The 13,285-nt window shown below is 39.1% G+C and overlaps 1 protein-coding gene across 4 annotated transcripts in view; it reads right to left on the bottom strand.

Annotated features, from left to right (window-relative positions):
• NME7 (NME/NM23 family member 7) overlaps positions 1-13,285 on the bottom strand; it is a 157,742-nt gene that overhangs the window by 37,919 nt on the left and 106,538 nt on the right. For 3 of the 4 annotated variants that reach the window (XM_007531790.3, XM_060197948.1, XM_060197947.1), the window contains one exon: positions 2,975-3,082. The exons of the other annotated variant lie outside the window; for it this stretch is intronic. In XM_007531790.3, coding sequence (XP_007531852.2) covers positions 2,975-3,082 — 108 coding nt within the window. The remainder of the gene's footprint in view (positions 1-2,974; positions 3,083-13,285) is intronic. 4 annotated transcript variants of the gene reach the window in all.

Raw genomic sequence — 13,285 nt, 5'->3', positions numbered from 1 at the left:
CACTACCCAAACCAAGAGACCCCTCACAGAATGGGAGAAGATCTTTACATGCCATACATCAGACAAGAGTTTAATAACCAATATATATAAAGAGCTTGCCAAACTCAACAACAAGACAACAAATAACCCCATCCAAAAATGGGAGGAGGACATGGACAGAATATTCACCACAGAAGAGATCCAAAAGGCTGAGAAACACATGAAAAAATGCTCCAAGTCTCTGATTGTCAGAGAAATGCAAATCACGACAACAACGAGATACCACTTCACTCCTGTGAGAATGTCCTACATCAGAAAAGGTAACAGCAGCAAATGCTGGAGAGGGTGTGGGGTCAGAGGAACCCTCCTACACTGCTGGTGGAAATGTAAATTGGTCCAACCTCTGTGGAGAATGGTCTGTAGAACTCTCAGAAGGCTAGAAATGGACCTACCCTATGATCCTGCAATTCCTCTCTTGGGGATATATCCTAAGGAACCCAACATATCCATCCAAAAAGATCTGTGTACACATATGTTCTTGGCAGCACAATTTGTAATAGCCAAAACCTGGAAGCAACCCAGGTGTCCAACAAGAGATGAGTGGCTGAGCAAGTTGTGGTATATATACACAATGGAATACTACTCAGCTGTAAAAAATGGTGACTTCACCGTTTTCAGCCGATCTTGGATGGACCTTGAAAAATTCATGTTAAGTGAAATAAGTCCGAAACTGAAGGATGAATATGGGATGATTTCACTCTCAGGCAGAAGTTGAAAAACAAGATCAGAAAAGAAAACATAAGTAGAACCTGAAATGGAATTGGCATATTGCACCAAAGTAAAAGATGCTGGTGTGGGTGGGTGGGGAGAATACAGGTCCAAGAAGGATTCAGAGGACCTAGTGGGGGTTGTATTGTTATTTGGGAAACTGGGGAATGTTATGCATGTACAAACTATTGTATTTACTGTTGAATGTAAAAACATTAATTCCCCAATATAAAAAACATTAAAAAATTAAAAATTAAAAAAAAACTAAGAAAAAAAAAAGCAGGAAAAAAAAGAAAAGAAAAGCAGAATAAGATAAAGTGACAGACAGTGAAACAGATATTTTCTCAGTCAAGATTGAGAAATAAAGAAAGCAAGGAGTAAGCTAATGTGGAGTCCGGGCAGTGGTGCACCCAGTTAAGCACACTAATTATGAAGCACGAGGACCAGTGCAAGAGTCAGGGTTTGAGCCCCTGGGTCCCCACCTGTGGGGGGAGATGCTTTATAAGCAGTGAAGCAGGTCTGCAGGTGGCTTTCTCTTCACTTCTCTATCTTCTCCTGCCTTCTCAATTTCTCTCTGCTCTATACAATAAAATTGGGGAAAAAATGCCTCCAGGAGCAGTGGATTCATAGTGCCTGCACTAAGCCCCAGCAATAACCCTGCAGGCAAAAAGAGAGAGTGTGTAAGTCAATGCTAGAAGGATCATCACTGAGTATGTATAAGAACTGCCAAGAGGTGAGGGGAAAGGCCAAATAAGAAGTCAAAATAGCATCGTGCAGTTTCAAGGTCAATGGAGGTCAACAGTTTCAGAAGCAATAAATTCCATAAGAAAAAACAAATGCCTCAGTACTATTTTGTAATATGTGCGCTCAAGCAGGTGCACCACCACCTGGCCCCCTCAGTACTACTTTGATACAACTATAGGTGGAGAGGTGGAAGTCATCCAGAAAGTCTGATGAGTGGGATCAGGCAGTGGCACATCCTGTAAAGTGCATGTTGCCATGCACAAAGGACTTGGGTTTAAGCTCTTGGTCCCCACTTAGTGGGGGAGGCAGAAAGCCTCCTGAGCTGTGAAGCAGTACTGCAGGTGTCTCTCTATCTCTACCATCTCCATTTCTCTATTTCTTTAAATAACTAATGAAACACACACACACACACACACACACACACACACAAACACACACACAACCAAACAAAAAGAAAAACAGCTGCTGGGAGAGGTAAATTCATTATGTGGAAAACTGAGAAATGTTACATATGCACAAACTACTGTATTTTACTGTCAACTGTAAGCCATCAACCCCCCAATAAAGAAATAAATTCCAAGTGGATCAAACATGTCAATATAATAAAAATGACCTAGGGAGGTATGACTTCAAAAGTAGAAAATTACTTCAAAAACTGATAAATCTGACATAAATATAAGTAATGTTGAAATAAATAGGTATTAAGGGTATCAATCACTTTTCCATCACTTATATTACAGCTACCTATAGTCTTCATTTGTCTTAATTTCATTCACTGTCTTAATTTCTTTTGACATACATTTTTTTCAAAGGTAAAAAGACATAAATCTTTAAAAGATTTTTGAATTTGGCTTAAACAAGATTTTCTGAAGCTAACCCACCTCAATTTTTCACTTCTACTTTCTTCAAACTTTTCACCAATTTTTATGTTATGTGAAGTAGGTCAAAATATGGCTTTGTCTTATATTAGAGATTTGAGGGCATTACTTAGCTATTGTGAACTCAGTTTTATTTTCTTGATAAAAACAGATACATTAATAATGAAAGCCTAATAGGGTTATATGAATGTTAAAATAAATTATACAAAACATTTATCATGGAAGAATTAGATACAAAAGAATCAGCACATGGTACCCATTACGTTTCATAGTATCACATAGGCAGTGGGCTTAATTTCACTGGTAGAGGCTAATTTCTAATGATTTTACCTGATTTTTAAAAATCACATTATTTAGTTAACAATGCAGTTATTTTATTTGTATCATTATTTTAAAACAATAAATATAGATCAGCAGGAGAAATATCTTAATTCTCTGAAAGACTACCCTGTTACATACAGCATACTATAATCTGGTCTTTAAAAGCTGACGTTGTCATAACATCAAATAACAGCTAATTCAAGAACATTATGGTTCCTTACACAGCATAACTGGTGAAATCAGTTATGAACCTCAAATATAAACAGGATATTTATCCTTCTTACCTCCAACAGACCATCCTCTGGCAGATCTGTGCAGTGAACAGCATTCTGGATCTTAGTTTTACCAAAAACTGCCCTCAGTGTCTCAGGGCGTAAATGCCTGGCAATTTCCTGTTAAAAACACATTTAATTCAGATTAAAGCCAGCCAATGAGTGTTAGTAAGAAAAACACCAGTTTTCTGAAATACATTATAGTGGTCCAGAAAGTAAAGCATTGGCTAGAGCTTTGGACTTAAAAGTATGAGACCCCAAATTTGATTCCTAGTATAGCATGTGCCAGATTGATTGATCTCTCTTTCTCTCATGGTAATAAACCTGTTTTTAAATTTTCTTTTATTTTATTTTGGATAAGAGAAGAAAGAATTGGGAGGGAAATGGGAGACAGAGGAAGAGAGACAACTGCAGCATTGCTTCATGGCTTGTGAAGCCTTCCACCTCAGTATGGAGAACAGAGGCTTGAACTAGGATCCTTGTGCTCTGTAAGATGTGTGCTCAACCAAGTATCCCAAAACCTAGCCCTAAATATATTTTTAATGAAATACATGATACACCTTCCCTAAAAATTAAAAACCAGTAGCATCATTTCCTTAAGCAATGAACCTGAATTCTCTCTCATCAGTAATCTTTCCTTTCCCACTCATCCTCCAGTAATTCACCCTCCTAATATCTCTGACTTGCATGTTAAGTTTTTTAAATAAAACTATTTATTAGTTTCCCTATTTTACTAGCTTCCCTTCGATTCCCAAGCTCATAACACAACATAAACTCCTTAATATTCTGCTTTACTTAGGGTACAGTAAATGTTTACTAAATACTTGTTGAATAGCACTGAATGACAAGATTTCCATGGGGGTGGGAGGGGCATGTGGGACAGGGACTAGAATTAAGTGCCAGGAAGAACTGCTCTGGAATTGAATTTTGCATATGCTACTTACAATGTGACTACACCATGATATTTAGCCTCTTTGTGCCCACTTCCAAATCCCCACTTGTAAAATAAGACCTATCATTGTCCAAGAACTGAAGGAATAAATACAAATAAAAGTATTTAAATAGCTCCTAGCATATGGTAAGCACTCAGTAGATAATCATCGTCTTAATAATACAGCCTTAGAATTAAAAGGAAATTAAGCTATGTTAAAGATAATGCAGCCACATATCCAAGCTCCTTTTAATATATATATATTATCATCTGAGAATTTTAACAGTAGTTTTGGAACAAATACAAAGGTTTACGTAGTTTAATAGTAATATATAAATCAGATAGTGATACTCTATAAATAAGCAAACCTCACAAAATATAAAGTATCCTTACTAATGCAATATATGATACAGGTCAAGAAGAATCATAATATTAATGATAAGGAAGAATCACAAAAGAAGAATGACAATTTTCCTCACAGCTATTATTAAAATTAGGTTTTTTACTAGAGTGTTGACCTAGTGTAGTGGCTCTGCATATAGCTCTGAGGCAGAAGGGCTTCAGGTTCAAACCCTGTTCTCACCAGAAGCCAGAGGTTCACCACTGGTAAAAAAAATAAATAAATAAAAATAAATAAAAGGGAGTCAGGTGGGTTAAGCACATGTGGTGCAAAGCGCAAGGACCGACGCAAGGATGCTGGTTTCAGCCCCCAGCTCCCTACCTGCTTCACCGCTTCACAAGCGGTAAAGCAGGTCTGCAGGTGTCTTTCTTTCCCCCTGTCTTCCCTTCCTATTTCTATTTCTCTCTGTCCTATCCAACAATGACAAGACCAATAACTACAACAATAAAAAATAAAATAAAAATGAATACTTTAAAAAACTTTAGCTTTTTGGAAGTGCATTGATACTGCACTTTTAATTTTGCTACTGAAATATATATGGCTGTGAATTTTATTATGTACTGAAGTGATAAAAATTAAAGTATGCAAGAATTCTGCATAAGTCATTTTGAATACTACCTAGTATACAAGGCATCCTACAATTTGATGTTTGAAAGATGTAGTTCTACAATCTTCTACTATTTCTCCTTCCTCCCATCCTCCTCTTGCAATGAAGCAGAAATGAGTACCTGTATTTAATTCATACTGCCAGATGGGGAAAAATGTTTGGGGAAGATGACTAGAGGGCTCTCAAATCCAATTGCATCAGGACCCAGAGAGAGAAGAGGAAAAAAAAAAGAAAAGAAAGAAAGACATTTGGAAGTAGTAACAGGTGTATGTGTGACTTAGAAAGGAAGAGAAGGTGGGACCAAAAAAAAAAAATGGGCAAAATATCGATAGGCAGACAGTTATAGAAATAATAGTCGGGCCAGGTTGTGGCACACCTGGTTAAGTGCACACATTATAGTGCACAAGGACCTGGGTTCAAGCCCCCGGTCCCCACCTGCAGGAGGAAAGTTTCACAAGTGGTGAAATAGAGCTGCAGGTGTCTCTCTGTCTCTCTCCTTCTCTATCTTCCCCTCCTCTCTCAATTTCTGTCTTTATCCAATAATAAATAAATAAATAAAATTAAAAAAAGAGAAATAATAAGTCAACCCATGGGGCCCGGTGGTAGTGCAGCGGGTTAAGCACACATGGCATGAAGCACCAGGACCAGTGTAAAGATCCTGGTTCTATCCTCTGGCTCCCCCGAAGTAGGTCCGCAGGTGTCTATCTTTCGACCTCTCTTGATTTTTCTCTGTCCTATCCAACAACAACAACAACAAGGGCAACATATGTGGGGGAAAGTGGCCTTCAGGAGTAATGGATTTGTAGTGTAGGCACTGAGTTCTAAAGATAAGCCTGGAGGCGAGAGAGAGAGAGAGAGAGAGAGAGAGAGAGAGAGAGGGAGGGAGGGAGGGAGAGAGGGAGGGAGGGAGGGAGAGAGAAAAAGAGAGAGAGAGAGAGAAAATAGTCAACCCGTATCTGTGACCTTTGGAGAACCACTGCAGTTTCCAATGAAGGGAAGGGGACACAGAACTCTGGTGGTGGAAATGGTGTGGAGTTGTACCTGTTAGCTTGTAATTTTATAAACCAGTGTTAAATCACTAATAAAATATTGAACAGGAAAAAAAGAATATATTCTCTAATGAGTGACACATCATCACTCCTCTGTCTTAGCACCTCTGATAATCACTGCTAGTAACTAGTATGATTTGGAGGAAGTCTCTAAATTATAGAACAACCATGTTAGCAGCAATCTATGCAAGTGGATAAATACCAAAAGGGAAACTAGCACAGCTCTAATCTTGACCCTAACTGTTGTGAAAAGCAGAAAATTCTGTTATAGTCATTGCCTCATTTCATAGGAAACAAGTTTAATAAATATAATTAGCAGAGTTCAGACATTCAACCATGATTACTATAGCAAGTCCTGTCTCTCTCCCTCTCTTCCTTGGGGCACTTCCACATAAGTGGAGCACGAAACATGTGCTGAGTCCTTTCCCTGGCTCCTCTGGTGATTACAAAATCTCTTATCAAAGTTGTCCCTATAACCATTTTCCTAGTTGCATGTAACATTGTATGGATTAACTTTTATCCAGGAGAGAAATTATGTCAGATGAATTCACAACTCAAGCCAGATAATGAAACATTGGAGAGAACTGGAAGTCATTAGGACACCAGAAGAGAGTCAAGGCCACTCTCTAAGTCTAAAGGATATTTTGCAAAATACTTAGAAAGATCACTTGCAAAATAAAACCTAGCTAACCATACATGTTAGTCTCATTTTTAAAACATATAAGGGAATTCACAATAAATATACACATTTTATTAATTCTGGAAGTTACTGAGCTATTTAACAGATAAGGAATCATTAAAACATCTGGCTTATGAACTCTGACAGGCCACACAGCTCAGTTTTCATTAAGTAGAATTTAGTTACAATGTATATTTATAGAATCTAGAAAGATCATAATTAGATGTTATTTCAGGTGAAGCATTCAGATAATTGAAGCAAGCCTGTTTCACATTAGGCTTTAACAGACCATATACCTCATCAGCACTGCCTTTTATTAAACTACACTAATTTATTACTAATCTTCAGAAATAACTGGTCTTAACTTGCTTAATGCTTTATTAAAATAATCAGTTATTAAAATAATAAGGTCTCTGGTCAACTTTAAAGATCTTTTTCCTGGTTCATATTAGGCAGGAAATGCTATTCTCCTATACTGGCCTCCTGAGGTTTGTTTGTTGTCACTGGGGCTTTACTGCTATAGGCTGAATTTTTCAGAAAGAAAGGAAAGAAACCACAGGACTGAAGTTTACTTTAGTAACTATTTATTTGCAGGGGTGGGGGCTTACCAGTTCTATTTTAAAACAGCTTCACAGTGGAACAGGAGATGGCTTACCATGTGCAAGGCCCCAGGTTTCAGCCCCTGGCCACCATGGGAACATGGGGAAAGTTTCACAGGCAGTGGAGTAGTGCTATGGTATTGCTTCTCCTACCTCTCACTATCATAAAAAGAAAAAAAAAAAGTTACAGATGTCAGCTTTTTACCACCCAGTTTCAAGATGTAAAGACTCCCACAACAATAGAATAAGAACTTGGAAATAATGTTAACTGGATTTGGTAAGAGGTATAAGTTGATCCAATGTCTCCCACATTATACCAAGAGCTCAAGGAACTAGGTAGAGGACACTGATGGAAGGTTTTACATCTTGGTTTTGTGAGCTTCTCTATACTTTAGAAGATGCAATGAAAGTTAGCACAATAATTTTTCCCTTAACTCAAACACCTTCGATGCTCCCCACTCCTCAACAAAGTGAATTCAGACTTAAGAGACATGGTAACTCAAGACACTTCTCCACTTTTCCCTAAAATGCTATCTTACTGCTTCATCTATAATTGTATGATTTATACCTTAGAAAATATGTGCCCTATTTCTAATTTCAGAAGTTTCACGGGCTCTGCATCCTTCACAGAAAATCAACTTATTCAGATGAGATTGGGCGAGTTCAGGGTGGTATGGCCATAGACAGAAAATATATTTATTCAATACCAGAGAATACCACAGAATACAGAATATCAGAGCAAAACAAGATTCAATGACAAGTGTTCTGTGGGTGTTTTTCTGAGGGGTTTTGTTTTCTAATAGGCATGGGCATCTGGTTGCACCTGTGATTTGTATTTTAACACTGCAGGCTAGAACTACATAGTTATGATCTATGCTATAGAATTCCAATAACTTAGTTCCGTTAATTTCTATGCAGCACAGTCCATCAAAAACCTGGCTGTCAATGTGTGGCCTACAGACCAGTTGTATCACCACCTATAGAACTCGTCATAAATGTCGAGAGCCAGGCAAAGTCAACAAGATCCCTGGGGAAGTATATATATGAGAGCTGGAGAAGTTCTGTGGCAAAGCTTTTTTTTTCTCTAAACACCATAAAGGGGCAACATGGATTCACTAATTAGCATCTACACAGGGGAGAAGGAATGAGGACCATGTATTAGAGACAAATCATCCAAGAAACACATTCTGAATGCTGAGTGAGAAGTGTAGACAATCAAGGGGAAAGGCTTCAGGATGCACAAGTCATTCAAGATGAAAGCTATTAGTGTGACTTACAGGGGGGGAAAATGGGGAGAAAAGCATTTGGGAGAAAAGAAACAGGGAGTATGGTATACTTCACCCTCCTGTGCACAAGTTTCGTCTTCAGTTTTCTGAATTTCACATAGTGTTCTGGAAAATGGGAAGCACCAGGGGGGAAATCTACTCCAACTGAACAACTTGAAAAAAGTAACTTGAAAAAAAGCATATTGGGGGGGACATATTGAGGGCCGGGTGGTAGTGTAAATAAACACAGGTGCAAGTCCCTGGTTCTCACTTGTGTAGGCAGGAAGCTTCAGAAGTGGGGAACAGTGCTGCTGGTGTCTTTCTCTTCCTATTTATTTCTTTCTCTACTAGAAATAAAGAAATAAATGAATGCCAGGAGTTATACAGTCATTATCTTGCAGGCACTGAGCACCTGCAGTAACAGTGATGATCCAGTAATAATAGTAATCATAAAAATCTTTAGAAGATAATGGAATAAGCATTCTTAAGAAATCATCTGATTTGTTCTGCAATATACACTCTTGTGTGACGACAGACTGCTTTACCCACATAAGTACATTTTACTTTTTCCATTAAGTGTGTTAAATTTAGGTCTTATTTAATAGTGTAGAGAAACTTTTGTGAAGCACTACTGGGAAATTTTTTATTGGGAAATACAGATTCTTTTTATAATGTGAATAGAAAATTTGTACATTATGTTTATCAAGTTAATATTTTCATTATATTTTAATTAAGTATTTAAAATTATATTCAAGGTAAGCATGATAGCTTACATAGAAGGGTAGGTGCTTGCTTTTCCATCCATATATTCCAGGCTCATGTCCAGTCCCCAGTGCAATGGGGGAAACTTCAGTGCTGTGGTGTCTTGGCTTCTTTCCATCTTTGTCTGTCTATTTGAAAAAGTTGGCCCAGAGTGGTGAAGTTTCAGCAACAACAAAAATAATAAATAATCATGTCTGTATTTTCTACAAAGGAGCACTAGTTATTGTTTTCTATTTAGTGTCAATCAAAAATCAAGATATGTGGGGTCGGGTGGGTAGCACAGCGGGTTAAGCCAAGCACTGGCATAAGGATCCCAGTTAGAGCCCCCAGCTCCCCACCTGCAGGGGAGTTGCTTCACAAGCAATGAAGCAGGTCTGCAGGTGTCTATCTTTCTCTCCCCCATCTGTCTTCCTCTCCTCTCTCCATTTCTCCCTGTCCTATCCAACAACAATAAAAAGGAAAAAAATGGTCACCAGGAGCAGTGGATTCGTATTGCAGGCACAGAACCCAGTGATAATCCTGGAGGCAAAAAAAAGAGAGAGACTTTGATGCCTGAGGCTCTGAAGTCCCAGGTTCAGTCCCTGCACCACCATAAGCCAAAGCTGATCAGTGCTCTGGGAATGTAAACTGGTCCAACCTCTGTGGAGAGCAGTCTGGAGAACTCTCACAGGGCTAGAGATGGATCTTCCATATGACCCAGTAATTCCTCTCCTAGGGATATACCCCAAGGACTCCGTAATACCCAACTAAAAAGATACATGTATACCTATGTTCATAGCAGCAATTCGTAATAGCTAAAACCTGGAAGCAACCCTGGTACCCGACAACAGATGAGTGGCTGAGAAAGCTGTGGTATACATACACAATGGGATGCTACGCAGCTATTAAGAATAATGGTCCAGGAGGTGGCGCAGTAGATAAAGCATTGGACTCTCAAGTATGAGGTCCTGAGTTCAATCCCTGGCAGCACATGTACCAGAGTGATGTCTGGCTTTTTCCCTACTCCTATCTTTCTCATTAATAAATAAAATCTTTAAAAAAAAAATGAACCCGCCTTCTCTGACCCATCTTCAATGGAGCTAGAAGGAATTATGTTAAGTGAGATAAGTCAGAAAGACAAAGACAAGTATAAGATGATCCCACTCATAAACAGAAGTTGAGAAAGAAGAACTTTTCTGGGAAACTCAAAAACAGGATCTGCCAGAGTTTGGAGTAAGGCACCAAAGTAAAAATCTCTGGGTAAAGGGTGAGGGTAGATGTTCAGCTTTGGGGGGGGTGGGTGGGGGGGGAATGACACAGTCTTTTGGTGGTGGAAATGGTGCTTATGTACACTCCTATTAACTTGTAGTCATATAAATCACTATTTAAGTAATATGAGAGTCGGGAAAATTGATTGAATGTCTCAAACTTTTTAATGCACAGACCATAGGCTGAATCCTTAAAATGTTGACTCTCCTAAAAGCTTAGATCAGGAGAACAGAAACAACCGGTGGCATAAATTTATAAGATACAGATATATATATATATGGAGAGAGATAACATCAAAGGGCATAAATTATGGTGAGGTCATGTATGATACAGCAAATATTAACAAAGAGATTTTCAAAATTAACTCAAGTGCCAAATAATCTGATTATAGCACTATCTACTGTCTTCTTAAACCCTAAGACAGCAGGAACTTCCCTCTTCCTCTATAGAGCCCATATTTCCCCCAGCCCTGGAACCTATAGGGTGGGGCTCACTTTCCTGCATGCTTCTCTCAGTTTATAGCAAATGATACTGCATCTGTTGATCCCAACCTATTCAATGCAACGAGTACCACCTCGGCATGCTTCACTTCAGACTGTTTCCAGAGATGTCAGGTGTGGAATGTCAACCCTTCAGCCTCATTACTCGGGTGAGACCTTTCCTTTCTCATTTCTCCTTAGTTCCATCTCGGTGGTTCACTTCCTAACAGAGCCTCAAAACCTAGATATAGACCAGGTGCCATGTGATAGGGTATATGTATACATGTATCCATAAACTAGGCCAAAATATATACCTGAAAGCAAAAGTACACAATAGTTTGCAGTGAGTCAATAAATGAAGCAAGCAAGTAGAAAGACCTAAAAAGACACCATAACCATTAACTCCCCAATAAGGAAATTAAAAACATCAGGAAATGACCAGGGTTACAGAGAAGCAAGCAAACTGTTTCTAAGATTTATGAGAACTATACTGATTATCTCCAGGAGATGGGAGGGTGTAGATAAAGAATTCTGGTCACAGATATGGTGTGGATTACTTCGTAATCTTACAATCTTGTAACAAACTACTATTAATCATAAATAAAAAAATTTTAGGGAGTCGGGCGGTAGCACAGCCAGTTAAGCACAGGTGGTGCAAAGCGCAAGGACCAGCTTAAGGATCCCGGTTCGAGCCCTCAGGATCCCCAACTGCAGAGGAGTCGCTTCACAAGCGGTCTGCAGGTGTCTGTCTTTCGCTCTCCCTCTCTGTCTTCCCCTCCTCTCTCCATTTCTTTCTGTCCTATCCAACAACGAAGGCATCAATAACAACAATAATAACTACAACAATAAAACAACAAGGGCAACAAAAGGGGATAAATAAATAAATACTTATACAAAATTGTAAAGCCAACATATGTGATCAAGAGATAGTTCCCTCAGTAGGGTGCACACTTTACCAGACTTGAGGATTTCTGTTTTGAGTCCTCAGTCACAATATAGGAGCAACATGCACAATACCAATGAAGCTTTACAAGCAGTAGATGGTACCGAAGTGTCTCTCCTTATGTCTCTATTTCTCTGTACCTTGACCTTTATCTCAGGGATGAGGGAGTGGAAGAGTCCTCCAGGAGGGTTGGAATCACACTGGTGTGAAACCCCAATGGCAATATAAATAAAATAAATAAATGTGAAATGGGCTACTTGTCGATGTGGTTATAGTTAAGGGCCCCCTACGATCCTCTCTTTGGCCTTGCAAGTAGTAAGACTGTCTCACTAAGACATAAATAAAACATCTTACTAATGACATTCTGGAACACAGTGGCTCAGTGCTTTTATGCCAATGGTAACTGATCCTGGTTTCAACCCTGGCTCTGTTATCAAAGGTTTCTACCCACTGATAAAAGGTGATTTTTTTGCCCTCAAATGGTCATTTCCTAGCCTCCTGGGAAGGTTTAAAAATATTCTCTTTTACCTCACACAAAGCCTACTGTCCTCAGGTAATCCCAGTGGAACTGATAACAAAACTGAGAGGCAGCATCTGTATTAGGGAGATAAGGCTCCTCATGGGAATTCAAACTGCCAGTGGCTGAGCTGGAGGCTGTGCTCATACCCTGTGAGCACTGCTCTGGGGAAAAGCTACTGCTTCCTTCTGACTGTGATGGGGACATGGCTGATTAGAATCTGTTTATTTCTGAAGAGTCTCAGAACACATTATCTCTCCTGTGGATACAACAAAATGAAAAGAGTGGTCCAGGTGGTGGCACAATGGATAAAGCACTGAACTGTCAAGCATGACATCCTGAGTTCAATCCCTGGCAGCACATATACGAGTGACATCTGGTTCTTTCTCTCTCCTCCTACCTATCTCATGAATAAATAAATAAAATCTTTGAAAACAATGAAAAAATTTGGGGTTTCCATTTTGGAGATAGCTAGTAGGTCTATTTTAGTTAAATTCCAAAGGGCCCATGACTATACTAGTTTTTTCCTGAGCCTGACCTCTGATATGCAGGTGGTCCCAAGTTATTGTCTGAGGAAATGATGTCATGGCTGGAAAAAGGGCTAGAAAGCTGGATCAGGGAAGAGAGTAACTCCCAAATATGGGAAAGATGTATAAATACTGTTGACTGAAGACCCCATCGATTTGATCTGGGGCCCATATTCAGCTTAGGAGCCTATGTAACCTCTGCATCCCTTTAGGTCTGAGCTCACATTCTGTGGTCATGAGTAGGAACATTCCAAGCTGCCCCAATTTCAGGAGCCATCTTCCTCAGGTGGTAGATAGAATATATTATCCAGCCTCCC

This window comes from Erinaceus europaeus, chromosome 9, assembly GCF_950295315.1.
Source record: "Erinaceus europaeus chromosome 9, mEriEur2.1, whole genome shotgun sequence".
NCBI classification, from domain to species: Eukaryota; Metazoa; Chordata; class Mammalia; order Eulipotyphla; family Erinaceidae; genus Erinaceus; species Erinaceus europaeus.
This window is presented reverse-complemented; position numbering and strand designations above follow the sequence as displayed.